The sequence below is a fragment of the Botryllus schlosseri genome, chromosome 13, assembly GCF_051294905.1.
Source record: "Botryllus schlosseri isolate E-star chromosome 13, Bs_hap1, whole genome shotgun sequence".
NCBI classification, from domain to species: domain Eukaryota; kingdom Metazoa; phylum Chordata; class Ascidiacea; order Stolidobranchia; family Styelidae; genus Botryllus; species Botryllus schlosseri.
In genome coordinates, this window is record NC_137248.1 from 4,532,099 (window position 1) to 4,553,684 (window position 21,586).

Sequence of the window (21,586 nt, forward strand, 5' to 3'; positions counted from 1 at the left end):
TCCCTTCTACGGCCGCATGCGGCTGTACGGGCGCAGGTTGCCCACCCCTGATCTAATAGTATACATAAGGTATATCTTACGCCAATTTTGAATCTGCATTCCAGCTGTTGAATCTTTTACATTGCTGACAAATTTCCCAAAACTTGTTTGAAAATAATAAAAAACATTGAACAGGACATCAATTAATTTCAAGGTAGGTTGCACTGAGACTAATCCTGATGTTGGAAGTGACTAGCACGGCGTCGTTCTGTCCTGCCCTGCTAAATTTTATCAGTTTTGAAAATGAATTAAATTGAGTTGATTTATAGCCTAATTGAGGGCAGCGCAATTCGGCAGCTATTAACAACAGCCACCTAGCGGACCGAGATTTTGGCTACTGCCATAGCTATAAGGTAATTAATGACTTGCACGCAGGAATTGCTCTAAATCTTTCAAGAATATCAAAAATTTGCTCCAAGGAAGTTGAAGTCAGCCTATACTCCGTTGAGCGCGACTGCTGGAGTTTGAATTTGGCAAGCTTTCTAGAATACGAAATAAGTTTAATCTTCAACAATCGTCTTTTCAGAATGGTTGTGAAACAGATGTTTGGTCACAATTTATACAGACTTTGTCAATTTCTCGCACCCCCCTCCCCTGAGAGCCTCCCGCGCCCCCCAGGTTGAGAACCCCTGCTCTATTGTGAATTGCTGTGAGCCAAGCATATTGACAGGTGTTGCGACACGAGAATGAACTAATCGCACAGCGGAAGGACGATGAAGTCGACGACGATGAAAGTCTACTTTCGTCGGATTCTGATTGAACTCTGATGACCTGCGCAAAAATTATCTGGGCTATACTTGCGAGCAAAGCGATATAGAAGTCGGGCAATGTAATGCGTGCGAAAATTGTAAATATATATATACTCTACACATGGATTTGGTGCAATAAATCCGCATGTATTCGTAGGTAGCTGTTCTAGGTTCGCAGAGACGTAAAATGAAGTCATTTTAACATGGTTACCAGCTTTACCGAAGCATTTTTCTTGCGGTGTCAGGGGTGGATACCGAGTACGTCACAGTGGTACGTAGTGTACTCGTATAAGACGTGAAGGCTAGTTTTTGTCGTTACAACGATAATGATTAGTTCGACTGTACGATGTTAAGTATTTCTCGTCTCGAAAACGGTATTGCAATATGTATTCGGGATAATGACGGCAGTAATAAGCTCCGTTGTTTCTTCGAGGCTGTAGCAAATGTGTTTTGTCGAGTTCCAAACATCCCTAGCCGTTACCGCTCGGAGGTACATCGTCTGCATCGCCAGTATCGCTTATAGATAGTTTGTTCAGTTGAAGACCTTGAAAGAATATACTTTTGAAAATTTTTGCCAACAACGACACGATGCAGTACATTTTTTCTCCACTTGTGGGGTAATCATAGGTATCTGGTGGGGAACTGACGCACTTGAAAAAATTCATTCAGTAGGTATTATACATATTGAATAGTGTATTCATATTGAAATTAACCTGAATATTTTCGGCTGACACTCGTCAGGGGTAATCGTCAGCAACTAGTAGAGAATTCAAACGAACATCGTATATCAACAATCGTATCACAAAATATTACGTCACCAGCATGACATGTCGAATACGAGAGCGTTCAATGTACTATTTTTAGATGGTACACAAACTCTTTTTGTTGACACAGATTTGACTGGTGTATTCTTATAAAAGTCGACACCAGGGCACACAAATGGAAGTGCGAACGGCCCCTTCCGACGACGCGAAATCTGTCGTCTCTATAATTTTTCGCACAATATACATATGTTCGGACACTTAACACCACGATTACGGTTACCAGTTCACTGGACTGTATGTGTCACTAATTTTATGGCGTGTTGTTCACAAATACTCATTTTGAATTCCGGATAACCAGTATTTGGGTCACAGACACGTTTAGTATGAGCAGCATGACGTGCAATAAAGCTTTCGACGAATTTTGCGGGATACTCAGATTGGATACAAGATGTTTTATGGTGCAGTAAAAATCGATTGTTTATTTTTACTGTCAGGCGTCCCAGGGATCTTAGGTGCACTCAAATAAGCAGATACCTTGTCCGCGACATATTGCATATCACTTTGATGAACTTGGAGTTTTATAAAGCTAACACTAGGCATGGGTAATCGTCAGCTACTCACCGATGTAAACGTAAGCAATCACGGCGAAGAGTAACATTGCAACGCATAGAATTACAGCGAATGTCATGAAAGGCACCATGTATCGACCGCATGAACAGCCTGCAAATTGCATCCAAATTATGTAAAATATACTTGAAGACGAAGTATCCCTGTAATGTAACGGGCAGGTACCCCAAGTTTGCATTGTCCTTACCGCTTTCATTACTTTTCCGGCCTTCGGAATCGGTCATGTCGCTTGATGCAGAAGACAATCCTGATCTAAAAATCACACGAATTACTCTTCAACAGTGGCCCATCTAGTCTGCAATGCAGCGCGGTATCATCGCTCGATTGAATGCTTTGACACATTAAATGGCAATTCTACCAACGCACCCCAACCGTAATCACGACGCGTACCGTCACATAACGCACGGTACTAACGCACGAGAAAGAGTCACCGACTGTACGACGGGGGTGCTATTTTTATTTTGTGAGTGAATGCGTCACACTGCACGGAAAAGACTCATCGTCACCAGCTCAAATTGAGAGTCATCAGTATGATTCGCGATCACTCTATTCATCGGTAGAGACCGTTTCATCCGTAACGAATCAGGCTCATGCTTCGGGTGTGATTATATCTATCTTGTATGCTGTAAGATGTCAATTGCAGTAAATACACTTACCCACTCAAATATAGGACTTCCCTAGAATTCTCATGTCCTTCGCTTAAGTCTGAGCTGATAGTAGAATCGGGACGTCGCTCGTCGAGGTTGCAATCGACGAATGTAATTTGAGTTGCGTCATCCTCAACACCTGGAATGAGGTCTGGTTTACGGGACGTTGTCAATGGGAGCCATTGATTTCCGTGAATTGCGAAGTTCCGTCTACAGCTGCACAAGCTTGTTTCTCCGTACTATACTCAACCGTAAGATTCATAGCATAATGAAACATACAGACACCGTGAATTGGAATGTTGGTAGTTGTGTTTTATATGGGAATTTATCCGAAGTAATTTCCTGACGCATATCCATTGCTGGGGAACGACGAAATATCTGTACTGTTTCAATTTCAAATGTATGTCCCCTCCATACATACAAAATAGAGCTTATAGCTTCATTAAATACCTCAACTATCGAATGTGATTTTCTGTTTGATTGTGGCTAAATATTTGTGATGCATAGACGATATTGCCTTGTTGAGTTGGTGCATCTGTTAACCTCATAATACAGACAATGGAGACTTGAGAGTCCGTATTCCGAAATATGCACCTCACTACTTCGTATTGGATGCGTTTTTCAAATAACGATATACGGCGATGGCGTGGAAGCTTGTTGGTTATACTGATACCTGCAACCGACTCGACCTCGCGCCTGTTTATTCGATGGCGGGGCAATGGTGACTCAATTCCTGTCGAACTGGGTCGGGGAATTGACCAATAGAGGGAGGAAAATAATAATTAATATGACTGTTAACGTATTACGGAAGTATTATGGATAGTTTCATACCTACTTTGGTCATTGTTTAAATATAATGAGGAAGTGAAGTCCACGTTCTCATCTGTTCTAAAATGTTCTGATTAGTCTCGAAAATAATTCGGTCTAACTCCAATGAAGGCAGCATATATGCTGTGATCACAAAGCTTTATCGAAACCATTCCTGGCAACATAAAAATAATACTGACACCAAGCAACCCTTCAAATCATATTGCACGATTGACAGCAAGTTGTTTAGTAAATTTGTTAAATCATGCTAATGTATTATATAGCAGCACTATCCGTGGTTATATAAAAAAATGCGATTTGCGAATACGTATATATCAAAATGAAATTCACAACCACACCACAGAAACCCGTTAAGGCATGCAAATTTATCGTAAATATCGCAGCAATTGATTTCGTGTTGTCGATTTCGTCATAGAAAAACGAAATATACAATCCTTTATCTTCTTCGTTCAAGGAACACCATGCAAATCGAGACAAAGCGGCGATCGTGATTTCTTTAGCTCACTGTCGATGTCGACAGTAAAATGTCACTTGAGTGAAAACCGGATAAAGCATGCAAAAATACATCAAAACCAGTATGTTCTTCTGAAAAACCAGCGCGCGCGGTCACCTCCTCTGGCGTGGCGAGTAGATGGTACACGCGGTGTCTTTTTCGTTACCGGCGACTCCGGCGGTTTCACAGTCGCATCTGTAGATTTGCATTTGAGGCTCTTTACGTACGTTGTAGCATGGAGGAATAATTTTTATATACTAACCATGTACTGCGATGGGCTGTTTCTTCGCCGGACTCCTTGGCTTACTTATGACGCGGACATCAGTGTTTATGGTCAGGCTTTTATTCGAGCACACTTCGTCATAATCCGGATCTTCGTGAGTGCTCCGTGCGTATCGCCGAACCTGCTGCACAGTTGGGATAGAAGATGCGGTGCTTCTGGAACTCTAAATTGACAATAATGTTCGACAGAATATTGACAATATTGTATACAAGTACGATTCGATTTGGATAAATTGAAATGCGAAGTAGGTATGCAATGCATATAGTATAGTTAGTCAAAGTACAGTCATCGATGCTATACTGGAGTAGAAGTAATATCGCATAGCTCTATTCAATTACCTGTAGAACTGTAGCGATTTCGAAGATATGCCAAAACTGATTCGAGTGAGAGTACAGATAATGGTGTCAAAAGTACTCCAAGTGATTTCAAAACGTAAATTTAGTCCGAGACGTTGCATATACTTTTAGTATTCGATCTGTGGTATTCGATATCAGTGGTTCTCAGCCGTGGTGCCGCGGCAAACTAGTATGTGCCAATTGGACTGCTTAGGGGTACCGCTTGAAAATGAGGTAAATGAGGTCAACGTAGAAAAAAACATTAGGGAATCCAAATTAGTACTGTGGCACAATTGGTGGTCTTATTGTTTTCCCGCTTAGGACACACAATGTGCGATGCGAGTCGTTTCGAGAGGTCCAAGTCGTTCCGACACCTTCCTATCTTTTCATTGTATCGCAGTCTTGTGGTGTATTGAAATTGCGAAATTGTTAACATTAAATTGAAATGTAATGAAAATACAGGAGAATTTCGAAACGACCAAGTGCGGTCTCTCAATCAGACATGCCCCTCAGCCTATTGTCCAATGTAGCATGCTGCTCGATCTTTGTATCTATTTCTTTCGAATTTCTCGCTCTCCTTCATTCTTTTCTTTGAATTCTTCCGTGATCGCGTATTTTTCTGTGTTTTTTTCAACGACGCAGCGACGCAGGGAAGGGCAACCCCGACAATAGAAGTGGAATGCCAACTCGCCCACGCATAATAGAAGGTCACCACTCGGACAATTCCATGTTGAGGTTTACCCGATGGTGTTGGCCTGTTTTCTGGTCAGCCCTTCAAAACCAAGGGCTGATCCGTGCACAAAAGTGTGTCGCGAACTATTTTATCCCTTTGAGAGGGTGCCGCGAGGTCGAAAAGGTTGAGAACGACTGCTATATATAGTCATAGTAGCGTAGTATACTTCCGAAATTGAACGATGCATCACCGCAGATAACGCAAAATGACACACGACAACGCAAAAGGTGTGCGTTTTGAATAAATATTCAGTCTCGTGACACATAGGGGCTATTCCGCTCATTGCGATGAAAATTCCACACGTAAAAGTGATGCAACTTAAACCAAACTACTTTACGTAACTTTACAAAGTAAGTAGTTTTGCTTCAAAACAATTAAGTAGAAGGGTATTTATAGGCCAAAAACATATTCACTTGAGTAAGTGGTGCAACTTGGCAGAGCAACCCGAAAAGTACTTCGTTACTGATCACCTCAGATCAGAGTTGAGAAACTAGAAAAATTTGAGATTGTTCAAATTAGATTAGAATTAGTAGGCCTACTGAATTCGCTGAAAACCTTGAAATTGAATTCAAGCTCAATTCATATCCGGAGGTGGTCAGTAACGAAGTACTTCTACTTTTTCGAAGTACTCAAGTAGTTTTCCTCTACTTCTGGTGCTTACTCAAGTAGATAAAATCTTCGCTACTTCTATTTCTACTTCATTATATTTTTTGATCTACTTACTTACTTTTCGCTATTTTCAGTTTGTCAAGTAGAAGTAGTGTCACCCCCAGTTAGAAAAAGAAATTGGGGAATTCTCGGGCTGTTTTCACGGAGTTCTAACTTTCCATTTTAAGAAAATTCAAGTCAAACCCAGAATTTCCGTCGCGCTTCACATCAAGTAGATATAGAGTTACAAATATGTTTTCACGAAAGTGAATATTATTTAGGTTCCATTGCACCGCATTGCCACCCATATAACATATTTCATCACAGTAAATATGGCCCATCATAACGTTTGAAACCACCGTTTTGCAATCTAGCATTCACCCATTATATCGTGATCTATAGAAGCCCATGGCGCGTTCTAATCTGCAGGAGAGGGCTCTGACTTTTTGAGCGTTAGATCTGTTTTAGCAGACCACCATTAAAAATGTCTCGACAAAAGAAATAAAATACATTTTCCGTCTTTCTGGTGTAGTATTGGTATTTCTCGTTCAATTCGCAGTATCATTGCTTAGAGTTCTAATTAGTTTCAGTTCTTTTGTCTGGCGAAGATACATGTTTAAGTTTAAAAGCAAGTGTATAGCATCGCCGTCTATTTTCCTAAAATACAATTACACTATATGGCGTTTTTACGTTACGCCATATTTTTTATTATCGTATACGAATCGCGCAAAGTGCTAACATTGTATCCATACAACTTCTCCGCATTGCTCTTCGACTGAACTAAAGGCCTGCGTGAGGGAACATTAGGGCTTTTCAAAAATGACTTTTTTTCTCAAATCGTACTGGCTACTTGATAAAATTGTTAGGTTACCTAATTTAAGCCTACACACAAAATTTGGTTCACTTCCAGCCAGTAACCGCTTTGCTACAGGAGAATAAAGTTTCTATTTAATATATAAAACTAAATATTAAAAAATTTGAAAATTTTCTGTTCACCCCATGAAAGTGTTAGGCTGTCTATAGAAACGATGCTCACCAAATTTGGTTCAATTCCAACCAGTGGAAGCGGAGTTATTGCCGTCGAAAAATTTGGATTTGAATAAAATAGTATTTACGGTGACCGATTCTTTGTTTATTTATTATAGTTGTGCTCACCGTAAATACTATTTTATTCAAATCAAAATTTTTCGACGGCAATAACTCCGCTTCCACTGGTTGGAATTGAACCAACTTTGGTGAGGATCGTTTCTATAGACAGCCTAACACTTTCATGGGGTGATCAGGAAATTTTTTAAAAAATTATTATTTAGTTTTATATAATAAATAGAAACTTTATTCTTCTGTAGCAAAGCGGTTACTGGCTGGAATTGAACCAAATTTTGTGTGTAGGCTTAAATTAGGTAACCTAACAATTTTATCAAGTAGCCAGTACGATTTGAGAAAAAAAGTCATTTTTGAAGAGCCCTAGGGAACATGTCATGACATTTTCTAAAATGGGATGTTCGAGTAAACAAAAAATTAGTATCTCGTCATTTCCAAAGAAAAACTATCTTTTGAATCTCATGATGCAGTCGAATGCTCGCGCTGTCGGAAATTTATACCTTCTGGGATGCATGAATATGCATTGTGCATGAAGCTCTCTGCACCTTCCGCATAGCTCAATTTGCAGTTTTTGAAAGTCCATGCAAACGTATTAGGGCCGTTTTCAAAACTACTTATTTACTTGAGTAGATTTGAAGTCAGCAAATTCTACTTCTACTTCAAGTAGTTTTAGGTTGCTTATTCAAGAAGTACTTCTACTTGTACTTGAGTAGATTTTTTCGTCGCTATTTCTACTTCTACTTGAGTAGCTTTATTGACTACTTTGGCCACCTCTGCTCGTATCAAATCAGAGCTCATCCTCATAAGCATGAGAACTGCTGATGTCTCTACAGCGTGTTTGGCTCGTTACGCACGATACAGTTCTCCTGTAGCGTTTTAAGGAAAACCTGAGATTAGATTAGAATTAAAATTAGAGCAACAACATATTTCGCAAATCGGATTTGAGTTAGAATAAGAGCAATGAATCCCAAATGCTATTAGAATTAGACTACAGACATTTCGCTCTAATTGGTCCAATTAGGCAAGTAGAATTATCTAGCTGTCCAGTGTCCAAGTCTGCCTCTGATACAGATCTACACCAAGCCACAGTAGACACACGCGATCATTGACCTAAATGGCGCAGTCACACACAGGCTAGATAGGCTACGATTGGTAATCGTAATAAATCATTTGCGGAGATGGATTTCATTTCGCGAACAAGCAACGGCAAATACGACTTTTGGATCACTCCTTGCCTGCGGGTGGGGATAATCGGGGACTTGCTCGTCGCCGCTGTGATTCGAAGCCACCTCGTCGTAATCGGCGTCTGATGAGGATGAAGGCTTCCTTGGTTGAGGCGGAGGTGGTGGTGGAGGCAGTGAGTTTCTGTTGTCTGTTCTGCAATTGAGAGAATATACCTATAGTCAGTATAGGACACTGCGTTGTAGGGGATAAGTGAGGGTTGGGTGTACCATGAACAAATACCCAAATCCTACCCAATTATTTACCCGAAAGAGAGGCTATTGAACCCTATAAGCTAGAACTTGCATGGATCTAGGCTCCTCTTCGCCATCGGATCCACGCAAGCGGTGTCTTATAAAAAGCCTAGAAGTGGGAGTACAGTACAAGTCGGCAGAAAATGAATCAAAATAAAGGATATCGGCCTGGTGTTAGTGACCATTGTATTCTAAAGACACTATGAATACCGCAATCATCACACAACTGTCATGCCGCTCTACAAGCCTACAACACAAATATACAAATTAAGATCCACAAATCTATACCAGCACGCGATACCAGAAATATGTAATGTTTGGGATTTTTTGCCGGAATAAGCGATGTCGTTGCATGTTTGGGGGTGCAGCCTATGGTAAACCGATGGCGCGGGTCATACAACGGTATCCCAGTGATGAAAAGGTCTCATAATGATCGACTTTAATTCCCTGTTGACTGACCAAAACCCGCCTTCAAAGCTTCAAGTAAGATGGGGTATCATTATTTTACAATTTACCGTCGAACTGGCAGTGCATAGATGTCCCCAGTAAATGAACGTTTGCTTTTAGGAGACGAAGCCGGAGAGCACGCTTTCGGAGATGGCAATACAGAGTAATCGCCGTTGTCATCGTCATAATTTGTGTTGCTCCTGACGATGCACACATATGCATTAATACCACAGGTTTTGCTCGTGTGTTAGTTTAGTATGCCGGTCTTTACCTCGCGTTCGGGGTAGGTAGCTTTGTTGGGTCTTTTTGAGGTTCGATATGCTGTAGCAGCGTGTCCCTCACCGGTATCATGTCCTCCTGCAATTGAATGCAAATAACGTAATTGGATGGAGCAGTGAGGACATGCCTTGGTACATCGGCCAGCTTTGCTACCTTGTAATTCGAATTAAGGTATGTCTAGGAAAGGTAGCTATCAGTTTGGTGCCTTTATTTTGCTATTTCGAGCGGTTAGTTGCGACGAGGACAGTTGTAGCCTCTAACCTGGTATATTCTGAGATAATGTCTGTGCAGCATTATTCTTTTTGTCGTCTTAATAGATTATAATATAGCCTCTTTAAATAATACGTTTTGACCCGAATTGCATATCATAATGAGCAGAATAATTAGTTCAGTAGGATATCTCACAGAATTGAAGACGCCTTGTGCGGGTCTCGGAATATCATAATCTTCCTCGTCTGGTTCAAAGCTAAAATTTCTTTCACCCGAAGGCTGCCCGCTTGGCGAGTGGAAAACTATTTTCTCCGGTTTTGTGTTTGTAACGTCACTGAAAATTGAATAGTTGTTGTAGTCTGCAGAGCTTACTTCGGGTCAAGCGGTTATTTACTTCTCGTTTTGGGACAGCTCGTCGTACAAAACGTCCAATTCCATTATGACCATCTGCAGGTCTTCTGTTGTAGGTGATGTCGTCATCTGTGTTGAAGGATGTTTAGTTCGTAAACGCGTTCTTGAACTTTCTGCGTGACTCAACCGCACATATTCGCAGCCCTTTGTGCGAACGGAGCGCCGTACGTAAAATTCTGTGAATATTTCAGGGATATGGCTGGACTAAGGGCGAAACAGCATATATCTCGTCAGAGTTTATGCCAGCAAATTTTTGCCATTTGCCTGTAACTATAAACTATACAAGTCTGCCAGAATTCTGCTCCAGGCTTATGCGAGGCTGGTCTGCGTGGCGACTGAGGATTTGTCCGAAATATCATTAGAATATTCGCAGGTTGATCAGTAGCCTATAGCTTTATCATTATCCAGCTGAAAACACTGAGAACACACTACGTAAAAACGCCTTTCCCTATGCTGACCTACTCAAATTTCGGCAATAAATATCAGTGTTCCGTCACTATTTCTGCTATACTATTGAGTGAATCGCCTCAAGAAAGTTTTCAGTATACCATCATTTCTGGAACACATGACAGCACGTTTTTGGTTGTTTCCATTTAACCAGTACCAAATACCAACATCTAAATTGCACTAATTGGCTGCCTCAGAGATAATTTGAAGTGATCTGTATTTCCACGTTATTTGCTATACTGACCATATCAACGACAGCATCCACCCTTTAACAAACACTAGTAGGCATTGATAAGGACACACACCCCATCAAGGCAATATAGTCACCCCATTATACCTTTGCGGTCTGATACAAGCTACCCTGCAATCTGCTTTCAGGCGGTGATTTACCGAATTAATTAATCTTGATACCGATTCGTTTATACCACACCAATCGGTTACGTCATTTCCGTGATTGAGCAATGATTTAATAAAGCACCTGCCCTCTCACGAAGTGATGTTACATTTAATATTGTATACGCAACGCAATAACCGTGATAGATCATTAGTGTATACCCCAAAATGAATGTATTGTGTGTACAGTTTCAGAGAGCTCGAATGTGGGATTCTGGGTGCGAGAGAGAGAGAGAGAGAGAGATGGTATTCTTTTTCGCCTGCACCATCGAGATGCTTTGACGACGGAGATGCGATACGGCCTTTATAGTAAGGTCATCTTGTCTGCACCCCCGGTTTTTTTCTCCTCTATGCTATCCGTGATTGCTGAGCGCCTAGCAGGATAGCCGCGTATACCAGTTTTCGAGTCTTTGGTCTGACCCGGCCGGGGATCGAACCCACGACGTACCGATCGAGAAGCCGGACGCACAACCATTACACTATCTCGCTCGCTGCGAAGCATTGATTTGTGGCGATGTGGTGGTAACAATACATGTGCAAGTGCAGTTGTGCACAGCTTTGACATTCCGGGTAATTTATCAGACCAGGTTGAGTTTAGCTTCTCATATACCAGGAAATTAAAATAACGGTGATGGCTTATTTGCGTGTTGGGAATTTCAGTACTTTAATTGAGGCATCGCTGTAATCATCCGTTTACCTTGCATCTTTACACAATAATATCACTGCGCTGCTAATCCAGCCCACCCGACAATTGAAAAAGACGTACCGCTGTAATTAGCCGTTGGCTTGATCTCGATCACGGGCCTATAGACATTTTCGATGGCTACAAATTCAACCTGTAGTATAAGTCGCAGGGTATGATGTTACGCTTACGTATTATGCTTAGATGCGATGGAAAGTGGATGTACCGCAAAAAAAATATGCAAATGCCTGTGATATTTTACGTAGCACGACACCATACCTGTCTGCGTTGCCACTACGTAATCTCGGTATGCTGTATGTACGCTGTGCGAAACCACCACCGATTCGTGAATTCGCGTTTTCTCAATCAAAACAGATGGTCCTGCTTGCGCTTCATTCGTCCGCGACTAAATTAAAATTATGCTGTCATCGAGAATGACTCCCGTCGCCTCTACCATCCATTTATTTACTCTGGGATTACGCGTACAAAAGCATCGCACCGTGTATACCGCGTTTGCATACATGCATTGTATGACCACCCATTGACGCATAACCAGGCCCTTTCGTTAATCACCTGCCCTTCCTGCTGTTGTCAGTTAGTCTCTAGTTTACTGTCATTAATACACTACATAACGATGTGGGGATGCGTTATCGTTTGGATCAGATGGCTTGTGGGGATATTGTGTTAAATATGGATATTTTTGTGCAACTTATGAACTGACCTTTGCGCGCATTGCACTTTCCTCTGATATATGGGAATATCATATCATCACTACATACCCCTCAACTACTTGTTGGGTCTTTCCACGGGTTACTGAAGCATAATACAAAGTACCTGCTACACACTACGGAGTTCACCTGTGGTTTAAGCGCGTTAGGCTGTACCTAAGTTGAAACCGCAGTACCAACAAAAATAATGATTTCAGCCATTTTGAAATACTCTATTACAAGAACAAAGACTGGGTTCTTCCAAAATGCACGAGTATAAAATTGTCAGAAAAAATTCGGAATTCGACACAGCAGAGTAAGTCAACAAACATACAAACAAGGACCCAATGTTCACCATATATAAGCGGAAAAAAGCTTGCAGTATAACGATCGCGTCTAACACCGTCAAGGTTACTAGATCCCGAACGCACCAGGCGTTCGACAAAACTTTTGTATATATTCGATCATAAATGACCCACATAAAACAGCGCGTTGTTGCAAAATTTGAAAAATGGTATAGTCATGGGCTGCTTGAAATATTTTTCGCATATTGTAGTGCATCGTTTCTGCTATCAATGTTGATGATGGCCAACGGAACATTAAACGATCAGGCATTTTACGACCCGTACCGTACAGGTACCCACACTGAGAGACTACTCAGACGCGCCAATGTTATCTCATATTGACATCTAGCGGTCGCAATACTAAAACCTCCCGTGCAGCAGCATTACAAGCGACAATTCGCCCTGATTTTCAGGTTGTTGAGGGATTAAATCTAACTTAAAATCATGTAGTTTTGAAACCATATAACGTATAGAAAGGGGATAAACGTGAAGATGAGGAATCAGTGATTTGGCTTTGTAGGCTCCGTCAATTATGTACGACAAGAATCGACGATGTGACTGTACCATGCAAATCGTAACCTTACAAAAGACTGTGGTACTCTCCGCTTGTTTGGGTTGATTAGATCGTACCTTCACAGTCTGGCGGCAATCATGCCTTTTCCCACGCCACTCAATAAGCGCATTCTCGCATCACGACCTCGTTAGCAGGATGTGAATAACCCGGCGATAAACGCATATTATCACTCACTAACTTTATCTGACTTATCATGCGAAACCCGCCCATCCTTATGGAGATTGTCGGCGCTACGCGTCAATCCGGGACTGGCGTGAAACGATTTTGAGTGTGAGGTCGACGTCTGGGGTATACTGGTGGTGAACTCTGGCTTAGTTGTGTGATGGCGGTAAAACGGAAATAGTCTTCGCTTTGCGTCTACGCTGGAAACCACGGCGCACAGTACAAGAACAGTTAAATTCACGTCGACTATCGCCATCCCGATGTTGTCCACGTGCGTGACTATCACAACTTCCAACACCAAGCCTATCGCGTTGGACACGACAGCCACCAAAGCCGTGGCGAAAGTCTTTCGCACTATTTGTATCAATTTCTTGTGGCGCGTGGCCTGCGAAGTGCTGCCGTGCCTCGTTTTTACGCTGGATCGCGCCCGAATGCTGGAAGACAATTCGTTCTTTTTAAATATGGGATACACCAACAACAGAGCTAATGTTATCTGGGATAGGAAAATAGTGGAGCCTACTATCGCAAACGGGGCTACAGCGTTCGATTCCGAGCACCCGTAAGGCGGCAAAGGCCTATAACCTATGTCCTGGATCATGAAGTACAATAACCCTGCTAAGTACAAGATTCCAAGCCCGCCTATGATCCAAATGCTCACGAATCTCGTGAATTTATTGACGATGTGTTTCAATTGCTTGTTGGCGTAGATTATTCGCTGTCGCATCCAGTAGCTGAGTATCCCAAATAATAGCGACACGAACGCTATGAAAATCTTCGGCTTTTTCCAGTATCTGCAACTCAACTCGGAGTACCTTCCGAAGATGAGGTCGATGTCCGCGAAGCACCGCAGAAACGCAAAGACGGCAGCGCACATTGTTAACGCGTACAGCACTCTTTCGTTGCTGTGCCTCCTGCCGCATATGTTTCTGTCGCTGCGCGAACGCTCCTTTTGCTTGCCGTGACGAAATTGAAAAATACACAGGCACACGATCGTGTATCCCAGTATCACAGTCATGATTATGGTGACTACTTCGCAGACAAGCCAAGCTTGGTAGATTCGATCTGCGTTAGCCTGCAGCAAACTACTTTGTATATCCACACTCGAGATAGTTGTTGATGAAACATTTGATGACGCCTTCGCTTCCCGTCGGTCTGACATCGCAGTTATAATATACTAGGAACTGTTGCTGAAAAGTCACGATACATGTAGTGCAAAACATTCTAGATGTAGCACGCTCCGTCTGGACTATCGGAAATCACCGTCCAATACAGAATTACTACAAGCAATAGAAACGACTGGTGCTATATTTAGCAACCAATAAACAGACGCCCTCACTTCAATTGCAGTCAATGACACCAAATAAAGTTCACATGAAAACGAAAACCAGAATATATATCGGTAGCGTATTTTATGCAGACTCCTGTGGCGGCTGTAGAGCTCGTGAATGACCAATATGACCATGACCAATGACCATGGATCTAATTCACTCTTGAGGTGTGTAATTAGGTGTGGTTAGGTATGGCTTAATTTCATAAATGCCTGCTAATAGCCCACTCGTATTTCACACCACACTGCAGTAATTAACTCGCCACCCGCGGCAAATCCGGTGTCTAGGGCCAATTAATATAGTCACACACATGTTTTCTCTGTGTAAGATGCGCACAATCAGCAATCTTTGTATTTACTGATGTATCGCCCGCACGACACGGTGCACCTACGCGCCGAAATATACGATTCACAAAATACCAAGCTTCCTGTCTTTGTAGTGTTGTTTATGTAGGGAATAATTGATTTGAATTGAGCATAACTTTTAAGAAGGCTACATTAACCCTGCTCATTTTGTATGCTGTAAAATAAAACTTCCAAGTTGGCGCTGCACTTTTATCAATATCACTTCTAAAAGTCTTACCTGACACAGGTATGTCCTGTCCATGTCCAACTGCAAAGTTCCTTACACAACGTATGATTTACAAGCTTGTTTACCTCAGCCTCACCTATACGTTGTGGGTGAACAATGAACATAAGTCCAATTAAGCCGGGAGGAAAACTAAAAATGCACTTTTACGTATCAGCCCACCCTTCATATTGTTGCGAGTTGGCAATGACACGTCCGCCTCAACCAGTGACACTTTTCCTTCGTTTCGCCATCGGAATTCACATCGTCTGCCTGCTATAACTGTGGCAGAACAATGTGCGTTGCTGACTGGACGCGTGCGGCAATCATGTCATTAGAAGATCGATCATGTGATCTAGGGTTGACATCAACTGCGCCTATGTCTGAAATTCTATATATTTCAGTGCCGGATTTCTGATGGCAGGCCAATATTTCACAATATGTCGGAGTAGCGAAAATCACTACGTCAGTAGCAGGCCATTTACCACGGCTACTTCAAGCTCTCGCGAGGCAAGATAGTTTGACCTCGTCAGAGACTATTGTCCGCACTCTCTCTATACTCAGCGTGAGATCCCACAAAGAGCTTAAACATATTTTCGCTTTTCACGTAATTTCTACAATCCAAGTAATAGAAATATAAACTGTGCGCGAGCAATGTTCCTTAAGATATAGCGCCAAAAGCTTCCGTCTGCCCAGTGCTACATCTAGGATAGGAACAATTCCGAAAAGATTTCTTTCAACAACACAGTTTTCAATATCCAAAATATTTTGAGATCATACCTCAATACAACACGAAGTCACGAGACGACCAAAAAAATCTCTCAAGGAATAGATACCCTGACGTTGAAATAGCCTACGTAGTCACTGTTGCCTTGCTGGATATTCCATTATTAGTGCTGATTCAGTTTCCTATATAGCCTGTATGGAATTTCATTTGATATTGAGACAACACGGTTAGGGCCAATGAGTAATGGCCACTCGATTAGGACTGCCCTGATGCATGACATAAGTGGTAAGTGCCGTACTGTGTCTGCGACCATGGGAACTTCACAGTATTTTTAACGTCACAGACTTCTCATTATTATGCTTGCTCACGTTTATGACGTTGTCGTGACTGACATATTTTCACGGATGCTCGCGCGGTCGCGGAACTGAGAAATTTCGGTCGATGACGGGCCTCTGCTAAATGATGATCAATTATCCCATGTCGAAAGAAAAGACAGAATACTATAGGTAGGTCGAGACGATATTGATCAAGCGAAGTCGATTGTCACGGAAGTTTCAACAGACTGCCGAACTCCCCAGTTTGATATATGTAAAGCACGGATCCACTATGGTGGTTTGTCATGTTAGTCGCAACCCGGGCGGATTGCATATGCCTTGCTATGACTGAATATGAGGACGGGGCTGGATCCGGATTTTCACGCTGACAAGGTGTGACTTGCACGAAGAAGTCCCAGTCATTGTCAGGGACAGTGTTGCAAGGAGAGGTTCGTGAAAAACACTAGATTTGCCAACTAAATAACACTAGATCGACAAACAACATACAAGTTTCGAAATTTAGGCCAAAACTCTCTAGTAAATCATGAAATATAAGGGAAATGAACTTATTAACAACAATAACGTGACGAGAATGCTCAGTAAGTGACAAAATCATTACGTTTTCAGCAATCTGACAATTTTGCCGGGTATTTTATTTCTCCATAACGAAATTTTACTTCAGCTCAAAAGTAAAAATGCGCGTGGGATATGAAAGTCGGTGGAACATCGTACACTCAAAATCTCTGAATTTTTCCACTGTCAAGGGCTCAGGAATCTCAGGATATTGAAGAGTCTGCGACTGACAGAAATGTGCGGCAAGCAATACAGTGTCCTATTGGGTTGCTTCTTGTGCTAAATGAGCAAGTATATACGAATATTGATTGCTACCTCTTCAAGTATAAGTTATGCGATGCACATCAAAATAGCATCCTCGTTTAAAAATATTTTTTTCAAGAAAAACACTAGATTTTCAGAATTGTGAAAAAATATTCTAGAACACAATAGGTCAAGCCAAAATACACTAAATCTGGTGTAAAAACTCTAGGAGTGGCACCATTGGCCAGAGATTGGTGAACAGTTCTTTAGTTGCTGCTTGTTTGTGACATCACAGAATACACGACGTCACAAAATTAAAAGCTTCCAATTGGCTGCTCACACGCATACTTAATAGAAGCGCGATCAATCTATTGTTTACTTTACATTTTACCATCTTTCGCCGTCGGGTGGCCGAAGAATTGTATCCGAACGCAGACTAATATACTAATAATTCTGGGTAAATCCCGAGTACTGCTTATGTCAATCGCCTATGCTTACAGTGCTCTTGTGCAAAATACATTCACCAAGGCTTGTCAACTGACTCCTTTGGAAGTCTTGCCGATTGAATTTAAAAACAACACCGCTTACGTCAACTGGCAGTAAATATATGAATTGGAACTGGCGCTCAATCGCCATGTAATTTGGAATAGAAATCATCTCGAAATGACTAGGTAGGGCTGTTGAGGTGTGACATGAGAAATACAAATTGATTCTTGGTATCGAAACTGCGTGTCCCAACTTTCGTCATACATCCAACTTAGACTCATCATTAGCTGGCCATCCTTCATGCTTATGGTTGAATCGGGTACTCCAGGAGAGTTACCGGCTTACTACAACAAATCTTAATATTTCGCTGAAGCTACGACGGCGTTCGCCCAAACGCGTTACTGATACTTCGGAAATGATTCATATTGCAATGACGCGTACAGCACGCTACAGTCGTGATGAGAGAGCAGTGAAAAGGGGTAAGAATCCTTTACCGGTAAGCCAAGTATAGCGCACGCCAGTGGAAACTCGGTAACTCGATTGCGGCGCGAAGCTCGTTCAGTTCATGTTCTGTCTGGAGTCGCATATTTCGCACCGAAATTCCTAATTGCAATGCAGACAGTAATTCCCAAGGCTTTCAAAAACTTTTCTCACTATTCCCGCCAGAACGCTTTCCGTACTACGAAAGCATCTAGCTAGATATCAGCATCTGAATCAAAGACCATTGTATTTTCCTACTTTCGCCTAATCCACTGTCCCTGTGAAGGCACAGTAAGATTACACTTCAGTATTCGCCGCAAATTGTCGTATTAATCCGAATTTAAGTACTCCAGGCTAAATGGACGATTGTAAATCACCATTTCAAAGCCGTATTTCGCGTGAATCATGGCTCTGCGATTCCATAACGACAAGAACAATTATGACGTCTCAATCCAAAACATTATAATGTCTTATTGATGTCAACCGAAACTGTCAAGCTTGGGAATTCGTACTTCGAAAAACGATGACGTAAACTCCCAGTCGGTACGGCTTCCAAAGTGGCGAAGACACGCAAATCTGTTTTGTTCATTAGATATAAACCCACCCCGAACAATAAATCTAACGAGAATGTAAATAAGCTATTAAATTGTCATAACGTAGTAATTCGGTAATGTCCTAAACAATGTCTGCAAACTTGAGCTGCGAATAATTATTCCACACGATCGACACTCGACTTCCTGTTTATATGTACACTAACTGAAACTGCAAATATATCGCTCAACTGGTTGATGCAGTAACTTCCCGAAGTCGTGACAAGAAATTCCCTACATTCACCTTATAATATACTAATGGAGTAAGGAATCATTTTCACATAGGAAACATGGAAGTGCCTTGGAAGTCCTAATCGATTTGGGTACAAGCCATTGCCCTAACTACATGTGTCGTCAATCGGGATTCTCTGCAGTATCGCTCACTTATAAGTAAATAGTCACTGGTTCAAAATGAAAAAGTCGCCGAATAATTAAAAAAAAATGAAAGGTAAGCATCATAAGGAGGGTGTCGCATCGTTAACCGCAGAAAGATTTATCGAATATCACCAGCTAACCAGGACATCTGGAAGAATGAAAAGGTTTCGTTTTGCGTCAAAGTTCCTGGGAATTCACTTCCCTGAATAGTTTGGACGAATACGATCATTTTTGTGACATAATCTAAATTCATATCCTTACGGCGGACATTTCACAGGATTTACTGGCATTTTTATAATTAAAGCGTCTCTTCAACTCGACTCTGTCGTTCATTTGCTCACTCATTCCGGTTGATGTCCCGTCTCGACAGCATTTCCTTGTTTTTCCAACATCAGTTCAGTACCAAGGGATATATAGTTTATCTGCCAATCAACATTCGCCTCTTTTCATGGCACGCGCACTTGCGAAAAAGCGGGAACAGCTAATACAACTTGATCTCAACCTTTGTGGTACCACGGCATATGTTTCTCGGAAAAATCACAATTGACCAGGGGTGGGCACGGTGATTCGAATTCGATTCGATGTATTTTTTTATGATTCGAGTCGAGTTTTGAGATGCGGTTCGTTTGGAATACTGAAACTATATGCCCCTTTTCCACTAATGGTAATATAATCAACTAGAATTTTCAGAGGTCATTATTAAGCATCTACTGATCGTATCAGATCAGAGTATCCAAAACATGTAGCTGAAAGCTATGCAGTATGCATGTTGGTGAAAACGACATTTTTGAAGTAGTCATCAACCCGCAGCATCGCCAAAAAGCAAAATTAAATAGGTATGTTGGAAGATACAGCAAATTACATTTAATTGTAGTGCATAAAAGGCATTATCTTCTTTGTGGTCACATAATTAGGATATATTTTTTGAAGTTTCCAAATCATAGTATTACTCGACTCGCAGCTTCACACTCAGGTACTTGAATTCGCTATGCTCTATACTCCTAATATCCAATCTGCTCACCGCACTAAACCAGAATTTGTGATTGCATCGTAACTATACCGATTACAAGCCACCCTACTACATCGTGCGTGGTCTACGGACTAACGCAACGCCAGGATGCACTGCGTTTTAAGCAACAGCGCTGATGTGGCGATCTTTTTCGACAACGTAAGGAGTGAAGTATTAATTTTTTTAATTGGTAATCTGCCATAAGACGAAAAACAGCCTAAAAGGTTATAAAATCAATTGCACTCCGCACAGTACTTAGTACTTACCTATACGATGCATACCAACTATTCCCGTGTCGCTATACATGCGTATTGTTTATGCATGTGTATTATTTTCAATCCTGTACTCAACGCACAACGAAACAATGCCCCGACGTTTCCACGCGTTTCCGTTGATTGAATTAATGAAATCTTTGACATAAGGCAAAACTATGTCGTCAGTGGTTGAAAAACATATGTACGATTGTTTTGAATATCATTTAGGTTGAAGCCAATATTTGATTTTCGGAGGCAGTTTCTCACTACAGTTCTTCAGAGTGGCGAAGCCCATAGGACCGAACGGTTGCGCTTTCTCTAAAGGCAACGAAGCTGTGTGGGAAAAGAAATATGACGTGATCTAGCAAAATTCTGCTGACACATACTGATATCCAACATTGACAGACGACAAAGAATTGTCTGGATTTTTGCGTAAACCGTTGTAAATTGTGATAATACAGCACAATGTATTTCACACCTCAATATCCTAGCAATATGCTCGAACGGTCTGATATGTAAAGTTACTGGAAGCAATACCCTAACCCTTTTAATGGGGGGTCCGATTTTGCAGAACTGACCATCACTTTTCAAATTCATACCGTGACCTCACCAAGACCTTAATCTGAGTTATTCCAGTTTAAAAGTGGCCGGAGTATAGCCGTCTACCGTTTCCACCCTCGATCGACACCCCATGCCATGTCTAGGGTTCTTTATACGACTAAATATACAAACTTTTTCTCTGAAAAATCTCTTTCTCTCTCTCATTTCTCCCCTCTGGCCCCCAGGATGGCGTCAGAGAGTCAAAAATGATGCCTCAGTGCGTAGCCACCGTTGCCTGGTTTCAAACAAGCCGTCAACCATGACCGTAAACCGCGCGGCTCGCCAGACATCGAAAAATCAATATTACATGAAAAATTTACATATGGGCGTGGTCAGTGAGTGGTCATAATGGTCAAGTTCAAGATCAATACCGAATCGGACCCCTACCACCCGGTTAATGGCATAAAACAACGTGGTATACTTTCTCTTGTCATATCCCACTATTTGCAGGCATAGTAAACCAGTTTATGACTCATTTTCCGTCTTGAACTTGGCTATGTTCTTGAAAATCACCGAAGCGTGACCACAATTACCAAACCCCCTCAGAAAACGCCCCAGAACAAGGTTTGATGTTCCAAACGGTGATAAATCACACAGAATACCGTACAAGTCGACTTCCTATGTTCTGGCAGAATTTCTGACTATATTTTCCACTCGGAAAA

General features: G+C 41.7%; 2 protein-coding genes across 3 annotated transcripts in view; one reads left to right on the top strand and one right to left on the bottom strand.

The window, feature by feature from the left end:
• Nucleotides 1-914, top strand: part of LOC145454595 (uncharacterized) — a 37,863-nt gene extending 36,949 nt beyond the window's left edge. For both annotated transcript variants that reach the window (XM_080332587.1, XM_080332589.1), the window contains one exon: nt 710-914. In XM_080332587.1, the coding sequence (XP_080188713.1) occupies nt 710-799 (90 nt within the window). In that variant the 3' untranslated portion in view covers nt 800-914. The remainder of the gene's footprint in view (nt 1-709) is intronic.
• On the bottom strand, nt 852-11,945 carry LOC145454599 (uncharacterized). The gene is made up of 13 exons (XM_080332593.1): nt 11,871-11,945; nt 11,676-11,713; nt 10,053-10,245; nt 9,854-9,992; nt 9,441-9,526; nt 9,238-9,369; nt 8,465-8,624; nt 4,410-4,593; nt 4,265-4,342; nt 2,836-2,965; nt 2,367-2,431; nt 2,174-2,272; nt 852-1,332 (listed from the first exon to the last, which is right to left on the bottom strand). The coding sequence occupies exons 3-13, from the start codon at nt 10,136-10,138 to the stop codon at nt 1,259-1,261; spliced, it is 1,233 nt and encodes a 410-aa protein (XP_080188719.1). The 5' UTR covers nt 10,139-10,245; nt 11,676-11,713; nt 11,871-11,945; the 3' UTR covers nt 852-1,258.
• Nucleotides 11,946-21,586: the final 9,641 nt, after the last annotated feature.

Coding starts and splice junctions, on each gene's coding strand:
- LOC145454599 (XM_080332593.1), bottom strand. CDS start 10,138: ATGACGACATCACCTACAACAGAAGACCTGCAGATGGTCATAATGGAA. Junction 9,527..9,853: donor CACAAGGCGTCTTCAATTCT/GTGAGATATCCT, acceptor ATTCAATTGCAG/GAGGACATGATACCGGTGAG. Junction 4,343..4,409: donor ACAGCCCATCGCAGTACATG/GTTAGTATATAA, acceptor GCAAATCTACAG/ATGCGACTGTGAAACCGCCG.